The sequence below is a fragment of the Ceratotherium simum genome, chromosome 6 (assembly GCF_057802395.1).
Source record: "Ceratotherium simum simum isolate JZ-2026a chromosome 6, ASM5780239v1, whole genome shotgun sequence".
NCBI lineage: Eukaryota > Metazoa > Chordata > Mammalia > Perissodactyla > Rhinocerotidae > Ceratotherium > Ceratotherium simum.
The window spans coordinates 29,633,678-29,652,835 of NC_141905.1; the positions used below are offsets into that span (position 1 = coordinate 29,633,678).

Below are 19,158 nucleotides of genomic sequence, written 5' to 3' on the forward strand. Positions count from 1 at the left end.
AATCAGGTCAAAGTTACAATATGGTTTCTTTTCTACAATATAGCTTCCCTTATGTCAACCTTGTGTTGAGCCAGTGTCACTTACTCATCCCTGGGACCACCCACCCCTCTAAGACAACAACCTGGCTCAGTGGGGACCTTCCAGGACATTCCCCCAGCACTATGGCCCATGTCCTGGAAGTATCAGTCGTTAAAAATATGGGTCGGCCCAATGGCATAGCGGTTAAGTTTGCATGCTCTGCTTTGGTGGCCCGGGGTTTGCAGATTCAGATCCTGGGCGTGGACCAAGGCACCGCTTGTCAAGCCATGCTGTGGTGGCCTCCCATATAAAGTGGAAGAAAATGGGCACGGATGTTAGCCCAGGGCCAGTCTTCCTCAGCAAAAAGAGGAGGATTGGCAATGGATGTTAGCTCAGGGCTGATCTTCCACACACACACACACACACACACACACACACACATGTTTGCACTGGATGTGTCTCTTCCTTTTAAGAACAGTATCTTGAAGTCACAAAATGGGCACTTGTTCTTTTATCTCATTGGCCAGAATGAAGTCCTGTGGCTGCAAGGGAGGTTGGGAAATGTAGTCTATTCTGAGTGGCCATGTACTCAGCCAGAAATAGGTGGTTTGATTACTAACTATCAAGATTGAGGAAAAAGAGGTGAAGGATATTAGAAGACAATAGCCGACTCGACCACATGGGAGGGCTAAATACGTGCTGAGTAGCACAGAGGGCTTTGTGAGCCTAGCTGGGATGGTTAATTTCTCCAGCAGCCCAGGGCAGGTGGGGATAGAAGAGAAGAAATCAGAGGCTGGGAATTGGCGGGTGGGTGACTGCAGTTTGATGGGGAGAGGGGTCCTTGGGAGGGGCTGAGATTTACTGGAGTGGTTGCCTGAGACATCCAGACTAGGCAGAAAGGCAAATGCAGGCAGGAGAGACTGAAGGCTGGAGGTCCTGATGAGGGAGATGCTGGAGGGAGCGGAGCCTGAGCTTCATTGGGGGTAGGTGCGTGGGATTGGGAAGATAGCATTCCAGGACAGGATGAGGTTCCAGGGTGGCTGTTTGGGGGGCCAGAGTGGAGCTTTGGGGCCAAGGGGGTGGGCTAGGCCTTCACGGTGGATGCCTCAGTTATATCAGCTGTCCTGGCCGAGGATTCTTGCAGTTGTAGAAACAGTAACAGATGGAAGGAAGCCCTCTTGGACCAAAAGGGGATTTATTAAAAGAACCCAACAGGTGGGGGTTTCAGGAGATCTCAGTCACTAGAAGTGGGGTCTCATGAGGAACTGGAACCCAGAACTGGAAAGCCACCATGAACCCTGCTGGGATCTCCAGTGTGGTCCACATTTCTGATCAAAAATATCTTTTCAGTTCCCTGAAAACTTGAGCTCACATTATGGAGGAAATGAAGGGGATTTTCTTTTCTTTTTAAAATTTTCCTATAATTTTTTCTTTAAAAAGAATAAAGTAACATGTGCACATTGTAATGAGTGAAATAATGCAAAGTTGAGTTAACCCAAAGTCAGCAGACTCTCTGCTCACCTCAATTCTCTGTTTCTCTTCTCACTAAGAATCCCGCCCTGTCTGAAAGGGACAGGGCTGGAGTGCTGCGGCTGCCCCAGTGCATGCTGGGACTGGAGCTCCCTCACCAGCTCCACGGTCCCCTCTGGGAAGTCAGTGGCTGGGCTTGAACTAGAAGATGGGGCTTTAGGCCTTGCCCCGCCCTTATTTCTTGGAACCCACTTCCCTCGCAGGCCTGTTGCACACCAGCGCTTGCTGCTTCCACCTCATGCTTCAAAGCTGCTTTGAGTACCACTGTTTTGTCCAGGCTGGTTTCCTTAGTTAGCCCATCATTGTTCAGCATTTGGGATCTTTCCAGTTTCCATTATTATAAAGGGCCCTTCTGCTCGATAAAATACTTCTTAGCTCTAGATTATTTCCCTGGGGAGTCTATAGCTAGGACCACGTATTATAGGGTCAAAAGCTTCACAAAAGCTGTGAATAGCTTCACAGCTCTTGTTGCCTAGGCACAGATGGTTAGGAAGGTATTTTAAGAAGGTTTAAGCATCTACTGGCTTGGTAACAAATTAAAATAATCCACTTATTGTTTTTATATTCTTTATTAAAATTCTGTCCTTACAGGGAAGGAGGTGGATGAAGGAACATGTTACTGTTGTGTTCCAGGTGTGCAAATGAAAGGCAGCAAAAGTTGGTCTCAAAAACACTGACATTCTCCTAGTTATGAGGGAGGAGGGTATTACAAAAGAGTCGTGGTTGTTCCGTCTATGTCATTCAGTAGCTCTGAGAGCTCAGCAACTCCATCAGCATGAGAGCATATGATCTGAAGGTCTCTAAGCTTCCTTTTGGCTCCAAGTCTTGTAACTTCTGCATGGAACACTGCATGCTTTGAGCTGAGGCATGGGGCTGTGTCCTGGAGCCCCACCTCCCTGGTTTATCTGGCTGTTGGGATGGTCTGCCCATGCTTGTGTCTGAACTTAGGAAGCCTGCAGAAGGGGCAGCCATGCAGTCTCCATCTGGCCACTGAGGCCAACCAGTGAGACATCCACTGTAGACCAAATCTTGTCCCAGTTCTACTCAGCCCTTCTATGTCACCCACTGTGGTGCACACTTCCCCATCCAGCTCCCCAGTGGGAAGTAAGAGCCACAGTGTGGGGGTGGGGGTGGAGGAGGGGAGCCAAAGGCTCTGAGACCTCTATCTGAGGGCTGTTCCTAAGAGAGGATTACGGATTGTCGGAGGTGGATGGAACCCTGAGTTTGCCCCTCACTGGTCAGGTGTGACCTTGGATAAATGTCTTTCCTTCTCCAGGCCTGTTTCCCCTTTGGTCCAATGATGGAATGGGACTACATGACCTTTAAGGGCCTGCCCTAATATGCTGACATTTCCCTCCCTTCTTTCCCTTGGGCTGGTAGGTACTTGTCCCTTGGCAGGGCAGGGGTGGGGTCATCTCTCTGCTCAGAACCAGACAAGGTCAGCCACAGGTAAAGGTCAAGTGGTTTTGTGTGGGCCACCCGGGCCTTTCTTATTCCAGAATAAGAGGAGGATTGAGGGCTGAAGCGTGGGGCCGCTTCCTTCTCCAACAACGCCCTGGCAGGTTTTTAGCGAGGTTCTCAAATTCCGGGTTCACTGCCCGTTCCCTTCTCCAAGGGCTGAGACACTTCTCCCATCTTACCTCCTCAATCCCTGTCCTCCACTCCCTCCAACTCCACGGACAAACCATGGTAGGACCTTGGGAGGGATTGTATTTAATGCTGCAAAATCTGTCTGTGGGTCATGGGGAGCCGTGATTGTGGATTTGAAATGTTGAGGGAAAATCAGGCCCAGAATGAAGAACACGGTGGCCCCAGCCAGGTAAATGCTATAAACATCATTTAGGAGACAGTGTGGGTCGGGCGTGAGTTTGAATTCTGACTGGGAGAACTTAAAGGGTCGTTAACCTTTTTTGAGTGTGGATTCTCATCTGAAAAATGATACTAATAGAAAATAGTCCCTCAGAGAAAAAATGTGAGGCTTAAAAGATATTTTAGCTGTATAATCCCTAACGTTGACTTATTCAATTAGTAGTTTTCTTTTCTGAGGCTTCCCTTCCACCACACGTTCTTGCCCCTCTCATCCTCCACCCAGCCTCCTTCAATCCTCCTGCCGTCCTTCAACTCGGCTTGGCCCCTTCCCTTCGCGCAGGCGCGCTGTGCGGCGCTGAGTCAGGCTGCGGGGGGAGCCCGGGCTCTCCGGGCGGAGCCTGCGCCTGCGCGGTGGCGGGCTTCGGGGCGGGGCAGGTTTATATCCGCGGAGGATCAGCTGACGCCCTGCATTGCAGACTGCGGAGTCAGACGGAGCCATGTACGCTCTCTTCCTTCTGTCTAGCCTCCTGGGCGCGGGTAAGCCCTGAGACCCCCCAGCCTGGGGAAGGGGACCCCGGCAGAACGGGGCCCACCCGTCCCCGAGCGGGCTGTACCGGGCCTCGCCCCTCCGCTCCGTTGGGGGTTGGCGAGAGGCGCGCACTGCGCAGGCGCCTGCGCGGCGCCGGTACCTCCTGGGCGGCGGAGGGGCGGCGGGAGGCGGCTGGGAGACTGGCCGCGGAGAAGCCCCGCTTAGGGCCTGGGTTGGGGGCCAGGCAGGAGGTGGGTATCTCCCTCAGGGTTCGAGTTGGTGCCGGCGCGGCACCCGTGGCCTTCCCTCAGGCTGCCCTTCCAGCTATGGGGGTGGCCTGTAGGGTGACCTCTCCTGCACCTGTGTCGTGCTTGTGCTGGGCGCACGTGATCGCAATGGACTTGAGCCCCATCCAGCTGGAGACACTTTGGTCCTTAGCCTCAGTTGCCCCAGTTGTTAAGAGTATTGAAGTTGCATGAAGCACATAAGCATGTCGACTGTGTTGATGTTTGTCTTTGCATATATGTTTACTCTTGATCCTATGTCTTGAAGGTGATATGGGGGTATTGCGGTCCCAATGATTCTGCAGTGGAGCCCTCATTTCACCTGCTTTAAAATGTCTTGCACAGCCTTTGGCCGGTTTTAGCAGTGGCCTTTGTTTTGGGAAAATGTAAGTACGTGAGAAGTTGTTGTGCACAGGAGAATTCTTACACCTGTTTATTGCCCTGAAATAGTACTGCTGGTTATTAAAATCACTGCAGGTTATGATAGCAGCGCTTGGGAACCAGCTGCTTGCCTTCCTGGAATTAGAAGGGGCCCTCTTGCCCTCCCCATGCCACGTGACGTCCCCCCCCCCAACTCTCGCCTTCACATCGTAACCTTATTGAAATCATCACGGTAAAGGGAAGGGAGTCAGCTTGAGTACTTATCAAGATTCTATAGTTTGATAATCGTGGAGCCAGATTTTAATATTTATATGGAGAGGATCCCAAGTCTGGGTGTTTCCAGATAACAGAGCCCAGTGAAGGGAAATAAACCTCATCTTTAGGGCCAACCTCAATTTCTATTTCTAGTTAACTGTATGTAGTTTAGGGGCTGGCTTCCATTCTAGTTCTCATGCAGCCATCCACATTTTAATAAACAGTAACAAAATGAATGACAGTTGATGGAAAACCAAAAAAAGAAGAAGATATGTATAGATGAAACAGATTTAAGATGTTAGCTCTCTGTGCCTCCCAAGAATGTGTCTTAACCTTAAACCAAGCTCTTAAACTTGTTTACTTGTAGTCTGTGAAAGGTGGGCTGCTTATAAAGAAAGATTTTTGGTTTTGTAGTCAGTGAAGAAAATTAATTTCTCAGTGGGCTTGATACTGCTTGTTATTCCATGCTCTGCATGATAAACTAATGCTAGTCTCTAAATTTTCTATAGTGATGGAGAACAGTTTTTTGTTCAGCATCAAACGGTTGTTCATATTGGCAGTGAGTCACTCTCACGAGACCCTGAGGAGTTCTGAATCACTCACATCACCCAAAAGGGACTTAATTATTTTGGAAGTGTAAAATCCTCTTCTAGTATATATGGGAGCATGGTTAACCAGAATATTTAGTTAACCAAGAGACCCTCTTCCCTAACACTTGGGTAAATAGGGGTATGTTATAATGGCCTTGCTCTAACCTTGCTACCCGGCCTTGAGGATTATCCCAAAGTCGTGATTTTTTTTTTTTTTTTTTTTTTTTTGTGAGGAAGGTCAGCCCTGGGCTAACATCTGTGCCAATCCTCCTCTTTTTTGCTGAGGAAGACTGGCCCTGGGCTAACATCTGTGCCCATCTCCCTCCACTTTATATGGGACACTGCCACAGCATGGCCTGACAGGTGGTGCATTGGTGCGCACCCAGGATCCCAACCCTGGGCCACCAGCATTGGAGCGTGCGCACTTAACCACTACGCCACGGGGGGGGCCGGGTCATGAATTTCTAATAATATTTACAGTTGAGTTTGTTAATGAGGGTGCATAGTGACTGCAGCCATCGCCTGTTGCCTGAGAGGCGCTTATGACTTGCTTTTCCAGCATGGCACTACTGTAGTACGGTGTCATCCCGAATCTGGAGAGGCTTTATGTTTTGTGTTTTAATGATGTCCTGGTGGTAGAGATATTTCCTTTTGAGTTGTTTTTGTGCTCATCCAGTCGTTCCCCACTTTTCCCCACCCGATAAAGGGAAGTGATGGTATACCGAGAGAGTTGGAGAGCATCTAATCTGACCTCTTTGTGAGGAATGAAGACGTGGAGGCCCCCAGAGGTGACTCTCCCTAGTCATAGGCCATTTCCGGGGGAAGCCAGGATCAGAACCCAGCACTCCTGACAGTGCTTGCTCTTTCCATATCCTTGCTTCAACATGTACCTCTTAACTTTTTACAAGCTTACTGGGTTGTAATTTGCATATAGAAGACATGCACATTTTAAGTGTACAACTTAATAAATTACCACAGAGTGAACAGACCCCCGGTAAGCAGCCTCCAGGGTCAAGGAGGAGAGCATTAGCAGCATCCAGAAGCCCCTGTGCCTCTGTATTGACTACTCTGTCTCACTGGCCCCAAAGGAAACCACTATGTTAGTTTCTAATACCATCGATATAAAAATGTAACTGCTGTTTTTCACCTTTTTATAAATGGAATCATACGGTAGGACATACTGCTGGGTGATTCCTCTAGTGGAAAAGGCAGGGTCCGGTGTAAATGAGGTGCTGTGTGTAAAGCATGTGTCCTGGTGCCTGAGGTGTGTGGTGCCTGCTCACGGAAGCTTAGGTGCCCTCATCACTGTCACTTGGGTAGTGGCTAACCAGCTGAGTGGTGTTTGCCCAACACTGAGGCATGTAGGCTTCTAGGGATTCTAGATTGTGTTATGTGTAAATACATATTCATTTGATAGCTTCCTATTTTTATTATGATGCAAGACATGAATTTATGGTGTAGCCTGCTGAATATCAACAGAACTCCAGTTTTTACCTGCCAGGAATTTTGGATAAATCTCCTGTTTGTCAATTTTCAATCAATAATCAGTTTTACTCTGAAAATATTAATATAATTCATGAAGGGTTTATTTGTATTAACCCATGAAGGCTTTGGTAAGTGCTTTAATTGGATTTGACAAATTGTATCTAATACCTCCTATGACCCTTGAAGTATACTGGATTGAGTGGTCTGGATTTTTCTAGATCAGGGGAAGGAGAATTTGCTTCTCCATTTTCTTGGTATGTGCAACTGTGTGGAATGGGCAGGCTGGGGCTTGGCTCAGTGGGGAAGAAGGACAGGCAGGGTGTTGCTAGCTGGAGGAAGCACCCAATAAGGCGCAAGAAGCTTTCAAGGCTAAGACCAAGACACTTGGGCAAGTGTGTGCCGTGGCTTTTGGAGGCAGTCTTGTGGCATGGGCATTCTAGGTTACTGGAGGCCAGGCTGTCAGCCTTGCTCTCTGGCTCCTGTTTGGTTCTGCCACCAGGAAGGAAGATCTGGATTTTCTTTCAATCACCGGAAGAGAATGCTGATGACATTGCCCTGCCTGTGTTTTGTTTTTTTAAAAAATTACTTTAAAAGAGTGATGATAAATGTAGTGATTGGGATGAAGAATTTGGCTGTTGGCAAAAGTACTAATTGCTTTTCTTTTTGTTCCATGATGTTCCAGAAAATAACCTGAATTATGGCCTTGGGTAATGGTCTGTGTGCTGAAAAATAATCTATCCAAATTCCATGTTTTCTTAGGGAGCTTGTAACTCTTTATGATGAGACAGATGATACTGTGGAATAGAAGTTTATCACGTGGCTGACGGCGGCTGTGTGATCTTGGGCAAGTTACTTACACTGTGTTTCCTCATCTGTAAAATGGGGTTAATATTTGTTCCTATCTAGTTGGGTTGCTGTGAGGCTTTAATAAATGACCTTATGACAGGCCTTAAGTAGTAAGTACTGTAAGGTTGGCTGCTATACCACGAGTAAAAACAGTATACGTTTGTCAACGTCCTTGTCCCACCAGCACAAGCAACCCTTCTCTGCCCTTGATTTTACTATATCCCCCTGGCTTCTTTCATTTCAAAGAATGTTGTAAGTTTGACAAAACAAAATTAAATTGACGTATAAATATGTATACTGGATATGATTACTGGGTCAGGAAAACAAACCAGGGTAGGTAGTTAGCAGTTAGGAGGGAGATGGGAGTCTACCCTCCAGGCAACCGAACTTCGTTTATACGAGATCAGTCTTTATCAGAGCAGCCCAGCAGATTGGGGCTGGTTCCTGGTAACCTTAGTACTGAGATTCCCTAACTGGGCTACCCGGGTTAAGTCTGTTCAAGCCCTCTCACTGGAGGTGTGTAGATAACAGCTGCACATGGTGAGCAGGTTCAATCAGTGTAATCGCAGGTAGAGTAAGAAGTATGTCTCCCTCCCACCGCTGTCCCCCAGGCCGTTCCCAGAGACAGGCTGCTACCAGCTCCTTTAGAAGCCATCCAGAGCTCTATGCAAGTGGCTGTGTGTGTGGTTTCCCCCTTCTTTTTCTTCTTAACAAAAATGGTGGTGCAGTACATGGATTGTTTTGCTCCTTGCTCTTTTTTAGATTGTGAAACATTCCAGAATCCAGAAAAGTGGAAGAGTAGTTATAATGAGCACCCATGTACACCACACCCTGGTTGAGAAATAAGACCCTCCTCCCTCCGTCAGTAACCACCTTTCTGGACTGGGTGCATTCCCCTGTAGGTCTTTATACTTGCACACCTGTAAGTGTAACCTTCAAGAGTATGTGTGTATAGTATTGTTTTGGATGTTTTAAACATTTTACAGATATTGTATATATTCTTGGGTTAGTATTTTTTTTTGCTAGTGAGGTTCATTCATTTGGTAATGTGTAGATCTACTTCATTTATTTTCACTACAGTATGGAATTTCATTTATATCATACTTGTTCTCCAGTCTGTTGCTAGACATTTAGATTATTTCCAGTTCTGTTTTCCTCTTACAAGCTGCTTCTATAAATATTCTTGTGCACATGAACAGACATTTCTCTAGGGGATAGGAACAGAATTGCCGAGTTGTGGAGAATACATATTTTCACCTTAGCTAGAAATTGCCGACTTCCTCTCTAAAATGATTTTGAGGAGCCAGCCCAATGGCATAGCGGTTAAGTTGGTGCGCTCCGCTTCAGTGGTCCGGGGTTCACTGGTTCGGATCCTGGACGCGCATCTGTGCACCGCTCATAAAGCCGTGCTGAGGTAGTGTCCCACGTAGAGCAACTAGGAGGATATACAACTATAATGTACAACCTCCGCTTTGGGGAGGAAAAAAGGAGGAAGAGTGGCAACAGATGTTAGCTCGGGGCCAATCTTCCTAGAAAAAAACAGTTTAGAATGATTTTGACAATTTATATTCCTATGGTAGATGGGATTTTTAGTTGTGTCATTGTTTGATGTTGTCAAACCTTAAACTTCGCTGATTTGATAAAAGAGTGGAGTGGTTTTCATTTGCGTTTCTCCTTTTATTTATACCTTAGAGGTCATTTCATGCTAGGACAGACAGACCTGTACTACTCCCTTTAAAAATTTTTTTAAATTTTGGAATAATTTTAGATTTTCAGAAAAGTTAACAAAGATAGTACAGTGAGTTTCTGTATCCCCTTCACTCAGCTTCCCCTACAGTTAGCACGTTATATAACCACTGTACGTTTGTCAAAAGTAAGAAGTTAACATCGGGACAATACTGTTAACTAGACTGCAAACTTTGGATTTTACCAATTATCCCACTGATCTCATGTTTCTGTTCCAGGATCCAATCCAGAATACCACACTGCACTTAGTTGTCTTGTCTTCTTAATCTCCTCTCCTCCTACCTCCCTGTTTAAAAAATAGTTGCAGAGTATTTCATTGTATGGATGTGTCAATTTAGTTAACCCTGTTGATGAACATCTGTGTTTCAGTAAAAGTGAGATGACTTCTAATACTTCTGAATTTTATTTATTTATTTTTTTGTGAGGAAGATCAGCCCTGAGCTAACATCCGTGCTAATCCTCCTCTTTTGGCCGAGGAAGACTGACCCTGAGCTAACATCTGTTGCCACTCCTCCTCCTTTTTCTCCCCAAAGCCCCAGTAGATAGGTGTATGTCGTAGTTGCACATTCTTCTAGTTGCTGTATGTGGGACGTGGCCTCAGCATGGCCGAACGAGCGGTGCGTCGGTGCGCGCCTGGGATCCGAGCTTGGGCCGCCAGTAGCGGAGCGCGCACTTAACCGCTAAGCCACGGGGCCGGCCCCACTTCTGAATTTTAGAATTGAATTTTGCCCATATTTGGATAGATATGGCTTTTGAAAAGAAATGCTTTACATTAGAGAAAACTTCATAAAAAAGATTGAAGGAGGTACTATCAAAAGTTCTTTTGGCCAGTCTTAGTGATGTCACTTATAACAGTAAAAAAAAAGAAGTCCTTTAGCAGCTGTGATGGGATGCTGTCCTGCATATGTGGGCACTGATACCAGAGGGTCATGTGGCTTCCTGTCTCAACTAGAATTAAAACCTAAAGTTTGTCCTGCAAGGTCAGATGTCATCTGGTCCTTGGCTGCTTCTCAGAGCTCTTCTCCCTCTCCTTCCCATCAGGTCAGGGCTGCTGTCCAACCCCCTGCTGCCTTATCATTTGCTCAGAACCTTTGCATTTTGTGTTCCGCCTGTCTGGACCATTTTCTTCCCCAGATAATCCATGTGGTTTCCTCCCTCATTCAGGTCTCTGCTCAGATGTTGCCTTATCCCACTGCTCTGTCTGAGATGGCCTTGCTGTCCTGCCCTAGCTTTGCTTTTCCTTTGACTTTTCCTTGTTTTTCTTCCTAGCACTCACACTACCTGGCATTATATGGTTGTTTATTTGTTGTCTTGATCACTTGCTGAATCTGCAGCATGTACAGCAGTGCTGGGTACACAGTAGGTAGGTGCTCAGCCTTGCTGGATGGTGGTGTGGGGTGTAGCCAAGTAGATGTCAGCTCAGGAAATGCTGGTAAGTTGGTGTGCATACAACATATATGTTAATAGTGGCAAATCTTTATCACGATGAAATAAAGCATTTTCTTAAATTAATTTTAAGAAATCATGTTTAGGAATTGACAAATGAAGGGTGACTGTGGGCCCAAGTGAAGTGTTGACCTTTATAATAGTTTGTCCAGGTTAGAGGGACCCCCAAACCTGTTGGAGAGGATTTTGTGTAGGTGGTAGGGACATAATTTGGATATGCCTAAAGGCTCTGATTTGCAGTAAATCTGAAAAGGGAATCAGCTGTAATTAGAGGAAGTTATTTCCCCTCCTTTTGCTTCCAGAAATTTGTTGTTTAGTGGTTCTCAAATTTTTGGTCTCAGGATCCCTATATACTCATAAATTATTGAGGGACCGCAAAGAGCTCTTATTTATGTGGGTTGTATCTGTTGACATTTACCATTGTGTAAATTAAGCTGATGAAATTTAAACAATAATCCTTTAGAAATAATGATAAACCCATTACATGTTAGCATAATTTTAATGAAAATAACTGCTTTCCTAAACACAAACAAAGTTAGTGAGAAGAATGGCTTGTTTTACATTTTTGCAATCTTGTGAACACCTGGCTAGATTCTCACCTGCTTCTGCGTTCAGTCTGTTGCAGCGTATGCCTCTGGAAAAACTCCACATTTGTGAGTGAACAAGTGAAAACGGCAGCCAACATCTCAGTATCATTACTGTGAGAATTTTGGCCTCATGGACCCCCTGAAAGAATATCTGGGACCCTCAGGCTTCTCTGGACCACAGTTTGAGAACCACTGGTGTAGCTGATTTTCAGGAACTACGGGCATCATAAGAGCTAACACAGAGTTTATTGTGTACCCAGCACTGTTCTAAATGCTTTTGCTTTACATTGATTTAATCCTCACAACAGCCCTCTGAGGTGAAAGCAATGAAATCAGCGTGCTGGGGGCATTCGCATATCCTGCCCTGATCCACGCTGTGGTCTGAATGGCAGATTTCAGCATTTCAAATGAAGGCAGTATTCCTATTAAGTATTAATTAACGTAGGTCAAAAGTAACATTTATAGTAGACACACGTGTATCGGAAACTTAGTTAATAAGCAGTCATGTGGGACAAGTCTAGAACACCGAATTTCCTTATTGGGTTTGTATGAAGTATTTTTTAGCGTATGATTGTCTCCTGCAAGTATGCCAGGAGTTAGCAGGGATGGGGTGGAGCCCGTGCTGGCTTCTGGCTGACGGAATCGACTCTTGTGCAGCACTCTGGGCCAGTCTAGAACCATATAGATGCATCTTTGACCTCTGCCTGTACCCTTTCACCTGACTGGACCCTGGGCACTCCTGCTAGGGGTCGCTTCTTCCTGGTCCAGTTGTGGCATAATCTTATCTAAGGTAATGTAAGTTCATCTCTGATCATCATCTGATAGGTGATGCTTTGGAAGAAGAGCTTTGGTAGTAGGAGTTTATATTGGACTGGACTCTTGCATGAACTAGGTAGGAATTTCTCTTCCCCAAATTAATTATGCCACACTGTATCACTTTTGTACAATGTAAGAAGATGGCATCCTTGCCTCTCAGTGTCTCAGTCATCATTGCACAAGGTAATTTGCCCAAGGACTCTATTGCCTTCCCCGTGTAGATCCATTTCTTGTCCTGGAATGATCTGGCTTGGGAGGAAAATTACAAAGGAAGGCAGTAGTGGGGGAGGAGAAGCAGGAAAGAAAGAGCCTTTGTATTAAATAACCAAAATAATAGCTTATCAGGGCCAGAGTCAATGGGATGTCAGCCTAGCGAGCTTGAGAGCCTTATTGCCACCGATTTCTTTTGTGATAAGAGGAGTATTTGGGCCTGCCTTCTTCCAGATCAAGGCGGGCTCCTTCAGAGCGCATACTCTTCCACATGATTAAATGGGCAGTGTTTTCATTCTGCTCTGCAGAATGTTTTCCAAAAGTAGGATCCTATAAAGAAGAGACAAATGCTCTTTGCCAGAGCAGGTACTTGTGACACCAGCTATTACATCGAGTAGTCAGTGTTGAGTGCGTTGCAGTCTCTCCTGCTCTTACGGGATCTAAATGCATAAATTCTCCTGAGAAATGTCGGAATACAGGGGACCTGAGGTAGATACTGCCCCTTCTGGGGTTTTCCTTTCTTGGTTTCCTAGCAGCCTGCCCATTGCCATGGTGATAATTACCCAGGCAGCAGAGCCACTGCCTTGTGGAATCTGTGTTCTGATTGTCAGCGCTGGGAGGCTGTTTGCATTTTCTGTTATTCTTTCTTTTGGTAACTAGACTGTAACAGTATTTAGTATATGTTACCTAAAATATTTAAAAGGAAAAACATGTTGTATGGCTAAAATAATAAGACTGATTGTTTTAACAAATAGAGCATAAGGTACACATTCTAGGGATGGTTGTCCCCTTTATTCTGAGGTTGTTTTTGAAAATCTTTGTTAATTACGTTGTGTACATGGGTTTTTAAATATCCTCAGTGGAGGTAAGCCTAGGGAAAGAGTCGTCATTTGGAGACTGTTCTGGTGAATGAGGCAGATGATTAAGCTGGTATAGTAGTTAGGCTTAGGTTTGACTCTAGACAACAGAGACCTAGAATCATAGTGGCTTTCATTCCTGTCTGTCACAGTAAGTTCAGGAGCCAGGCAGTCTGGGATTAAGTATGGTGGTTCTACTCCCAGAAGCATTCGGAGGCGCAGGCTCTTCTAGCTCGATGTTCTGCAACCTTGAGGTCTAATGCCTTTCTTCATGGTCCATTGTGGCTGCTAAAGTTCCAGCCATCACACTTGTCTTTAAAGGCTTGCTACTAGGGAGATTGGGAAATACAGTTTTTAATCTTGGCAGCCATGTGTGTAGCTAAAAATCTATAGTTCTCTTCCTATGAAAGGAGCGGAGAATGGATACAGGGACTTGGGGTCTCTGCCACACTGGGCAATAATTGTTCCCTGAAACAGGTTGTACGTTTAACTGCATTTTCTGATTTTAAAAGTAACATGGGAAAAATTTAAATTATGCCAAAATATGAAAATTAGAATGTGAGTGGTCGTCCTCTCCCTCAAGTCCACCGTGGACAGTTAGGTGTACAGTTAACTGAGCTTCGCAGGCACCAGGCACTCGCAGTGCTTGCTCTACTTTCTCATTAATCCTCACAGGGTTCCTGAGAGAGGCTCTCTGATCTTCCGTAGTTTGCAGGTGATCGTGGCCTCAGTAAGTTGTAGGGTCTTGGCTGTAGGAGACAGCAGGGTAGGGTTTCGGTCAGGTTTGTCTGTCCCCAGCGCTCAGGGCAGTAGTCACGTTGCCGTACTGCCGCCTCGCCCTCCCAGAAAAGGAGAGGTTTTGAGGGGGCTCTTCTAAAAGGTGGGTTCCAGAAATGTTTGAACAATGGCAGCTCTGTTGGGGATTGGAAGAAATCAGCCTGTAGCTCTAATTCCATGAATTACTGAAAGTATGTCACCTGTGGTATTGTTAGTGCCTTGCCAGGCACCTTTCATTCTTGCTCATGCAGAGCTTCTAGTTTAGCACCTAGATGCACAGTATCGACTTTCCTGGGCTCCTTACGGTGTGGCCTATGTCGCACTGTCCTTGTGACTCCAGGATCTTAAATTTGGTAACCAAGAACTTCTGAAGTGGTTGGGATACAGCTCTCCAGGTCTTTGAGCTGCCAGTTAATGACCTGATTAAATGTACAGTAAGCAAGTAGAACAGTCTTTTCTTTTTGTGAGGAAGATCAGCCCTGAGCTGACATCCATGCCAATCCTCCTCTTTTTGCTGAGGAAGACTGGCCCTGGGCTAACATCTGTGCCCATCTTCCTCCACTTTGTATGGGACGCCGCCACAGTGTGGCTTGACAAGCAGTGTGTCGGTGCGCGCCTGGGATCCGAACCCAGGCCGCCAGCAGCATAGCGCGCGCGCACTTAACTGCTGTGCCACAGGGCCGGCCCCAGGAACAGCCTTGATTCAGCTATTTGTGGAACACCTGTTCTAGGCAAGATAGTGGATCAGAGAAAGGTCCCACTATTGCTACTATGGATAATAATAATAATAAAATAATAACAGCACTTATTGGCCTTTCATAGCATGCCAGCACTGCACTAACTGTGTTTTACAAATATTGGCTAATTTTTACAAACCCCTTGGAGTGGGTACTAGTCATTGGCCCATTTTGCAGATTGGAAGACTAAAGTCTGAAAGGCAACATGACCAGAAGTGGTGAAACTGTGATTTGAACCCTTCACTGTCTGATTTCAAAGCCAGTCTGGTAGGGGCATTAGATATGTGGATAAATTAAGTTACCAGAGAGATGATGGTAAGGGCATAACGGTTGAGAGAGAGAGAAGAGTACTCTGGCAGGTGAAAGTGCACAATTATGTCATCTTGATTCTCGAAACAATCCAGTGACATTAATGGCTTCATCTTCATTTTACAGATGAAAAACAAGCTCCCAAGGATGGTGATTTGCTTAAGGTTATTTAGATAGGACTCGGGGGCGGATCATTTTTTTTGTTTTTCAGTATGCTATGTTAGGAAAACATTTAATTTAGATGGTGGGTAAATTGCTTTAGAAGTCTCACTCTAAACGCAATGTTTAGGTCCTTTTTGCAAGAAGTCATCATAAGAGCACTTAACACACACACAGTTCTAGTGAGCGCTCTCTCCTTCCCTCCCTCGCTCCCAGGCTCACTGAGGTTTTTGTCTCGAGTCTAGAGCTGCCGCAAAGCCCATGGCTGGTCCAGCTCGTGGCAGCCGTTTTCAATACAGTAAAATTCCATTATAGCCTATTTGTGATAAATGACCTACATGTGGAGTGGTTTAGAACATTTTATTTTCTCCTTCTTCTAGGCCTGGGGAGTAAAAAGGGACCAGAGTACCCACCCATTTCCTAAGGAAGTATGATTGAAATCTGAGTCTCAAAAAAAAGCCTGTTTTAATAAAATGAAACTTGCCTGTAGGGTTTTAGTGTCTCCAAAGTGATAATTTCTCTAATTTCTGCCTAGCAGCGTTTTGTCGTGGAGGGCTCCAGTGCCAGGCCCTTGAACTAAGGAGTGTAGTGCTTGATTCACCCTGAGTGGTTCATGTCATCATGTGACGCGTTTGATCAGAAATCTCCAGCGGGGTCCGGCAGACGTTCTAAGAACGTTCTTAGAGTTCAGCTCATTGCCGCAGAGAAGGAAGTAGGTATTTGGGGGAGAGTGTGGGAGGATGAGAATAGAGGTGAAAGCTTTGCTGGCAACATGTTTTGAGGAATAACTCATCAGAAAGTGGTTTAGGGTGATTTTTATGTAGTGGTTATGTATAAATACTGAAAATGTCATTAGCCTCATTAGTATAAGAATGAAGACTTACAGCCCCCAAGAGGTCTTGCAGCCCTGCTCACCCAGGATTCCTCTTGTACAGAATTCCTTGTAGGTTGGGCATTTTGTTCCTGCTTGGTTGCTTTCGCTGTTGGAGAGGTCATCACTTGATGAGGCGACCCATTCCCTTTTTATATCCCCGTGGATGTTAAATATGTTCCTTACCTTGAGCCGTGGTCTGCATCCCTTAACCTCTATGCATTGCTCTGAGGTCTGGGTCTGAGACCACCCAGAGCAGATCTGCTTCGGTGTGATAGGTGGAAGGTGTCCTACACTTGTGAGGATGATTGTGCGTATCTTGGAAACATTCTCTCTCCCAGCTGAGCACCTCCACTCTCCTAGAGGACTCAGGAATGGTGTCATGCGCCCTCACCTTCCCTACCTGCTGTGCTCCTCTCGGTGTTTGTCACTGTCTCACGGGAAGGAAAGTGTGCAGGTGTGTTTTGCCCGCCCTGTGCCCTGGCATCCACTCCCACCAGCTTGGGCACCCGTGGCCTCTGACCACCGCCTCCATCCTTGTGCTGTTGGCTCTTGCTGTCTCATTTTCTCTTTTAGCCTAAAAGGCTTCACGTTTGAATTGAACCCTGTGAGTTTCATTTTCCCAGCTCTATTCTTTTGGAGTCTTTCTGTTAGCCTCTCTCAGCCCTTGCTGCCACTGCTTCTTGCTTGGACCTTTTGGAATGAGCTTTCCATTCCATTTGGGAGCCCCGTCATCTGAATCTGCCACCTCCTTGTCAGTCCTTCTGCCACGTCAGGCCTGGATTGTTAAGACACTGACGTGAGCTGTTGGCCACAGGATGAGCCCCTCACGTAGGGATGAGTGTGCCAGATGAGGTCTTTCCCAGTGTGCCCACCTTTGGAGTGTTCAGGAATTCCCCATCCCCTGTCCGCTTAGCCAGGCTTTCATATCTCTATCTTTCAGGTGCCATATCAAATTTTATTTTGAAGAAGCCTCCTCTAGCTCCCCCAGGCAGTTAGTAATTTTCTTTGCTGCTCCTGCGTGGTAACGCGGTTCCCTGCGTTTCTCTTAACAGGTCCCTCCCACTGTGGGGTCAGAGCCCCTGACCATTCGCTCTGGTCTCCCGCCTGAGGGCTCCGTGCTTGGCCCAGTCAGTGGAGTTGGTAATCAACCTTCACCTTAGTTGTTTTCCTACTTCTGTGGAGAAAAACCATGCTTGCCCCTAGAGCTTTCAGTCCACGGCTGGGGTCCCTGGGCAGATGTTGTAATGCCGGAGAGCCCCCGAAGTGGTGTGAGGATTTGTGTATAAGTGCATTTTCTGGGGAGAGGATTCATGTCCCAAACATGTTAGGAGATGAGCTCCTGAAATGAGCACCTGAACCTGTCAGCAGGTAGCTCACCAGCATCGCCCAGGCTCGTGTTTCAGCCTCGAGTTACCGATCCTGAGGACGTGCGGTTGTTTTTCTGTTAATGTACGTCGGGTCGTCTTAGGAAATCATGTCTGTTGTATACCACGGACCATTTTTACACTGTGCACCTTTATAAATTTGGCTTTAGGTTGTAGGTAAGTGGAGATGTCTTGCCAGAACTGAATTTCTAGGAGCTCAGACCTCAGTTTCATTTCCTAGTGTCCTTGAAATCTGCTTTAGGCTTGAGTTAGATGACTTCAGCATACTTCTGCTGCGGTGGGGGCTTGCCACCACGCTTCAGTAGGCCATTGATTAACACAACAGCTGGGATTCGGAAGTGCCCTTGGGTTTGTGTTAGCTGGGTCAGTCTCAGATAAAAGGGGCTACCCAAGGTTATTTTTGGTTGGGAATAGCCTGGCCAAAGCAAATAACAAAGTCATTATTGTAATGATTACTGTTTCAGGTCCGTAGGTGGAGTAAACAAGCTACAAAGTATTCTTTGTGCTTGGGCCTGTGATATAGTGCATTGTGTTCCAGACACCTGATAGATTTTGGTCACTTGTAGCCAATTCTTGGGTGGGATGGTTGGAGAAAATCCCTGGGACAAAGTTCTCCTTGACTCAGTATCCGTAGGAATGGAGAATGGCCGTCAGGCCCTGTGCCGAGAGGACTGCTCACTGGCCCTGCCCTTCTCTGACTCCTGTCTGGCTCTGGTCTGCTGATGGCCGTCCTCTTCCTGGCTTCCCTGTGTATCACTATGCATTCTTTTGCCTAGAACTCATTTTGTAGCTTCCTCTTCACTATTTGGGCTCCTTCCTCCTAATTTGGAGGTAGAACCCAGCAGTTAATAGTTTAGTGGGTGCTTTTTCAAGAGTCCTGGGGGACCAGTGCCTTGGAGAAGGAGGGAAGGTGCTGGTAGGAGCTGCCAGGTCTGGGGCTCCCCTTTGTGCTGTCTCTGTGACCCCCACACTCCCCAACACCCTTACCCTCATGACTCTGTTTCTGCCTGCTCCCACTTCCCCAGACCTACAGCTGAGGGCTGGCCCCAGCCCAGTTTGGCTGTGTTACTAAACTGAACTTGTATGAGCTATCTGGGGAACTTCATACTGTTTTGAATCTGGCACATGTTTTCCCACGGAAACCAGAGTCCAAACCAATAGCTTGTGGAATGTGGCTCTTTCACTTGCTTCTGTGAACTGGTTATGGTTGTGATTTTTGTTCTCAAAGGGCAGAGAAAGCTGTAACCTGGACAGCAGTTTAACAGTTCATTTGCTGGTGTCTGAAAGGGCGTAGATAATCTGGTTTGAGCTTCTTGGGGACGTGTGACTCAGTCTTTGTGTGAATAGTTTGTGGAACTGTAGCTTTGTTTGAAAAGCTAGTAATGACAGCATTTCATTTTGTTCCCTCTCCTGGAGGGAGAGCACCCACGACCTCCGTGCCTTGTGTACTGTGTGTGACGTGTCTGTAGAATTACTGTGCCCGCTCATTGGGCTTACAAGGTGAAGCAAAATGCAGCATGACTCCTGA

At 46.3% G+C, this 19,158-nt stretch overlaps 1 protein-coding gene across 1 annotated transcript in view; it reads left to right on the plus strand.

Moving 5' to 3' along the window:
- Positions 1–3,777: 3,777 nt before the first annotated feature.
- The window catches only part of PSAP (prosaposin), a 33,155-nt gene continuing 17,774 nt past the window's right edge, over positions 3,778–19,158 (plus strand). Inside the window, exon 1 of the mRNA XM_004427009.3 lies at positions 3,778–3,894. Within this exon, the coding sequence (XP_004427066.1) occupies positions 3,855–3,894 (40 nt within the window). The 5' untranslated portion in view covers positions 3,778–3,854. The remainder of the gene's footprint in view (positions 3,895–19,158) is intronic.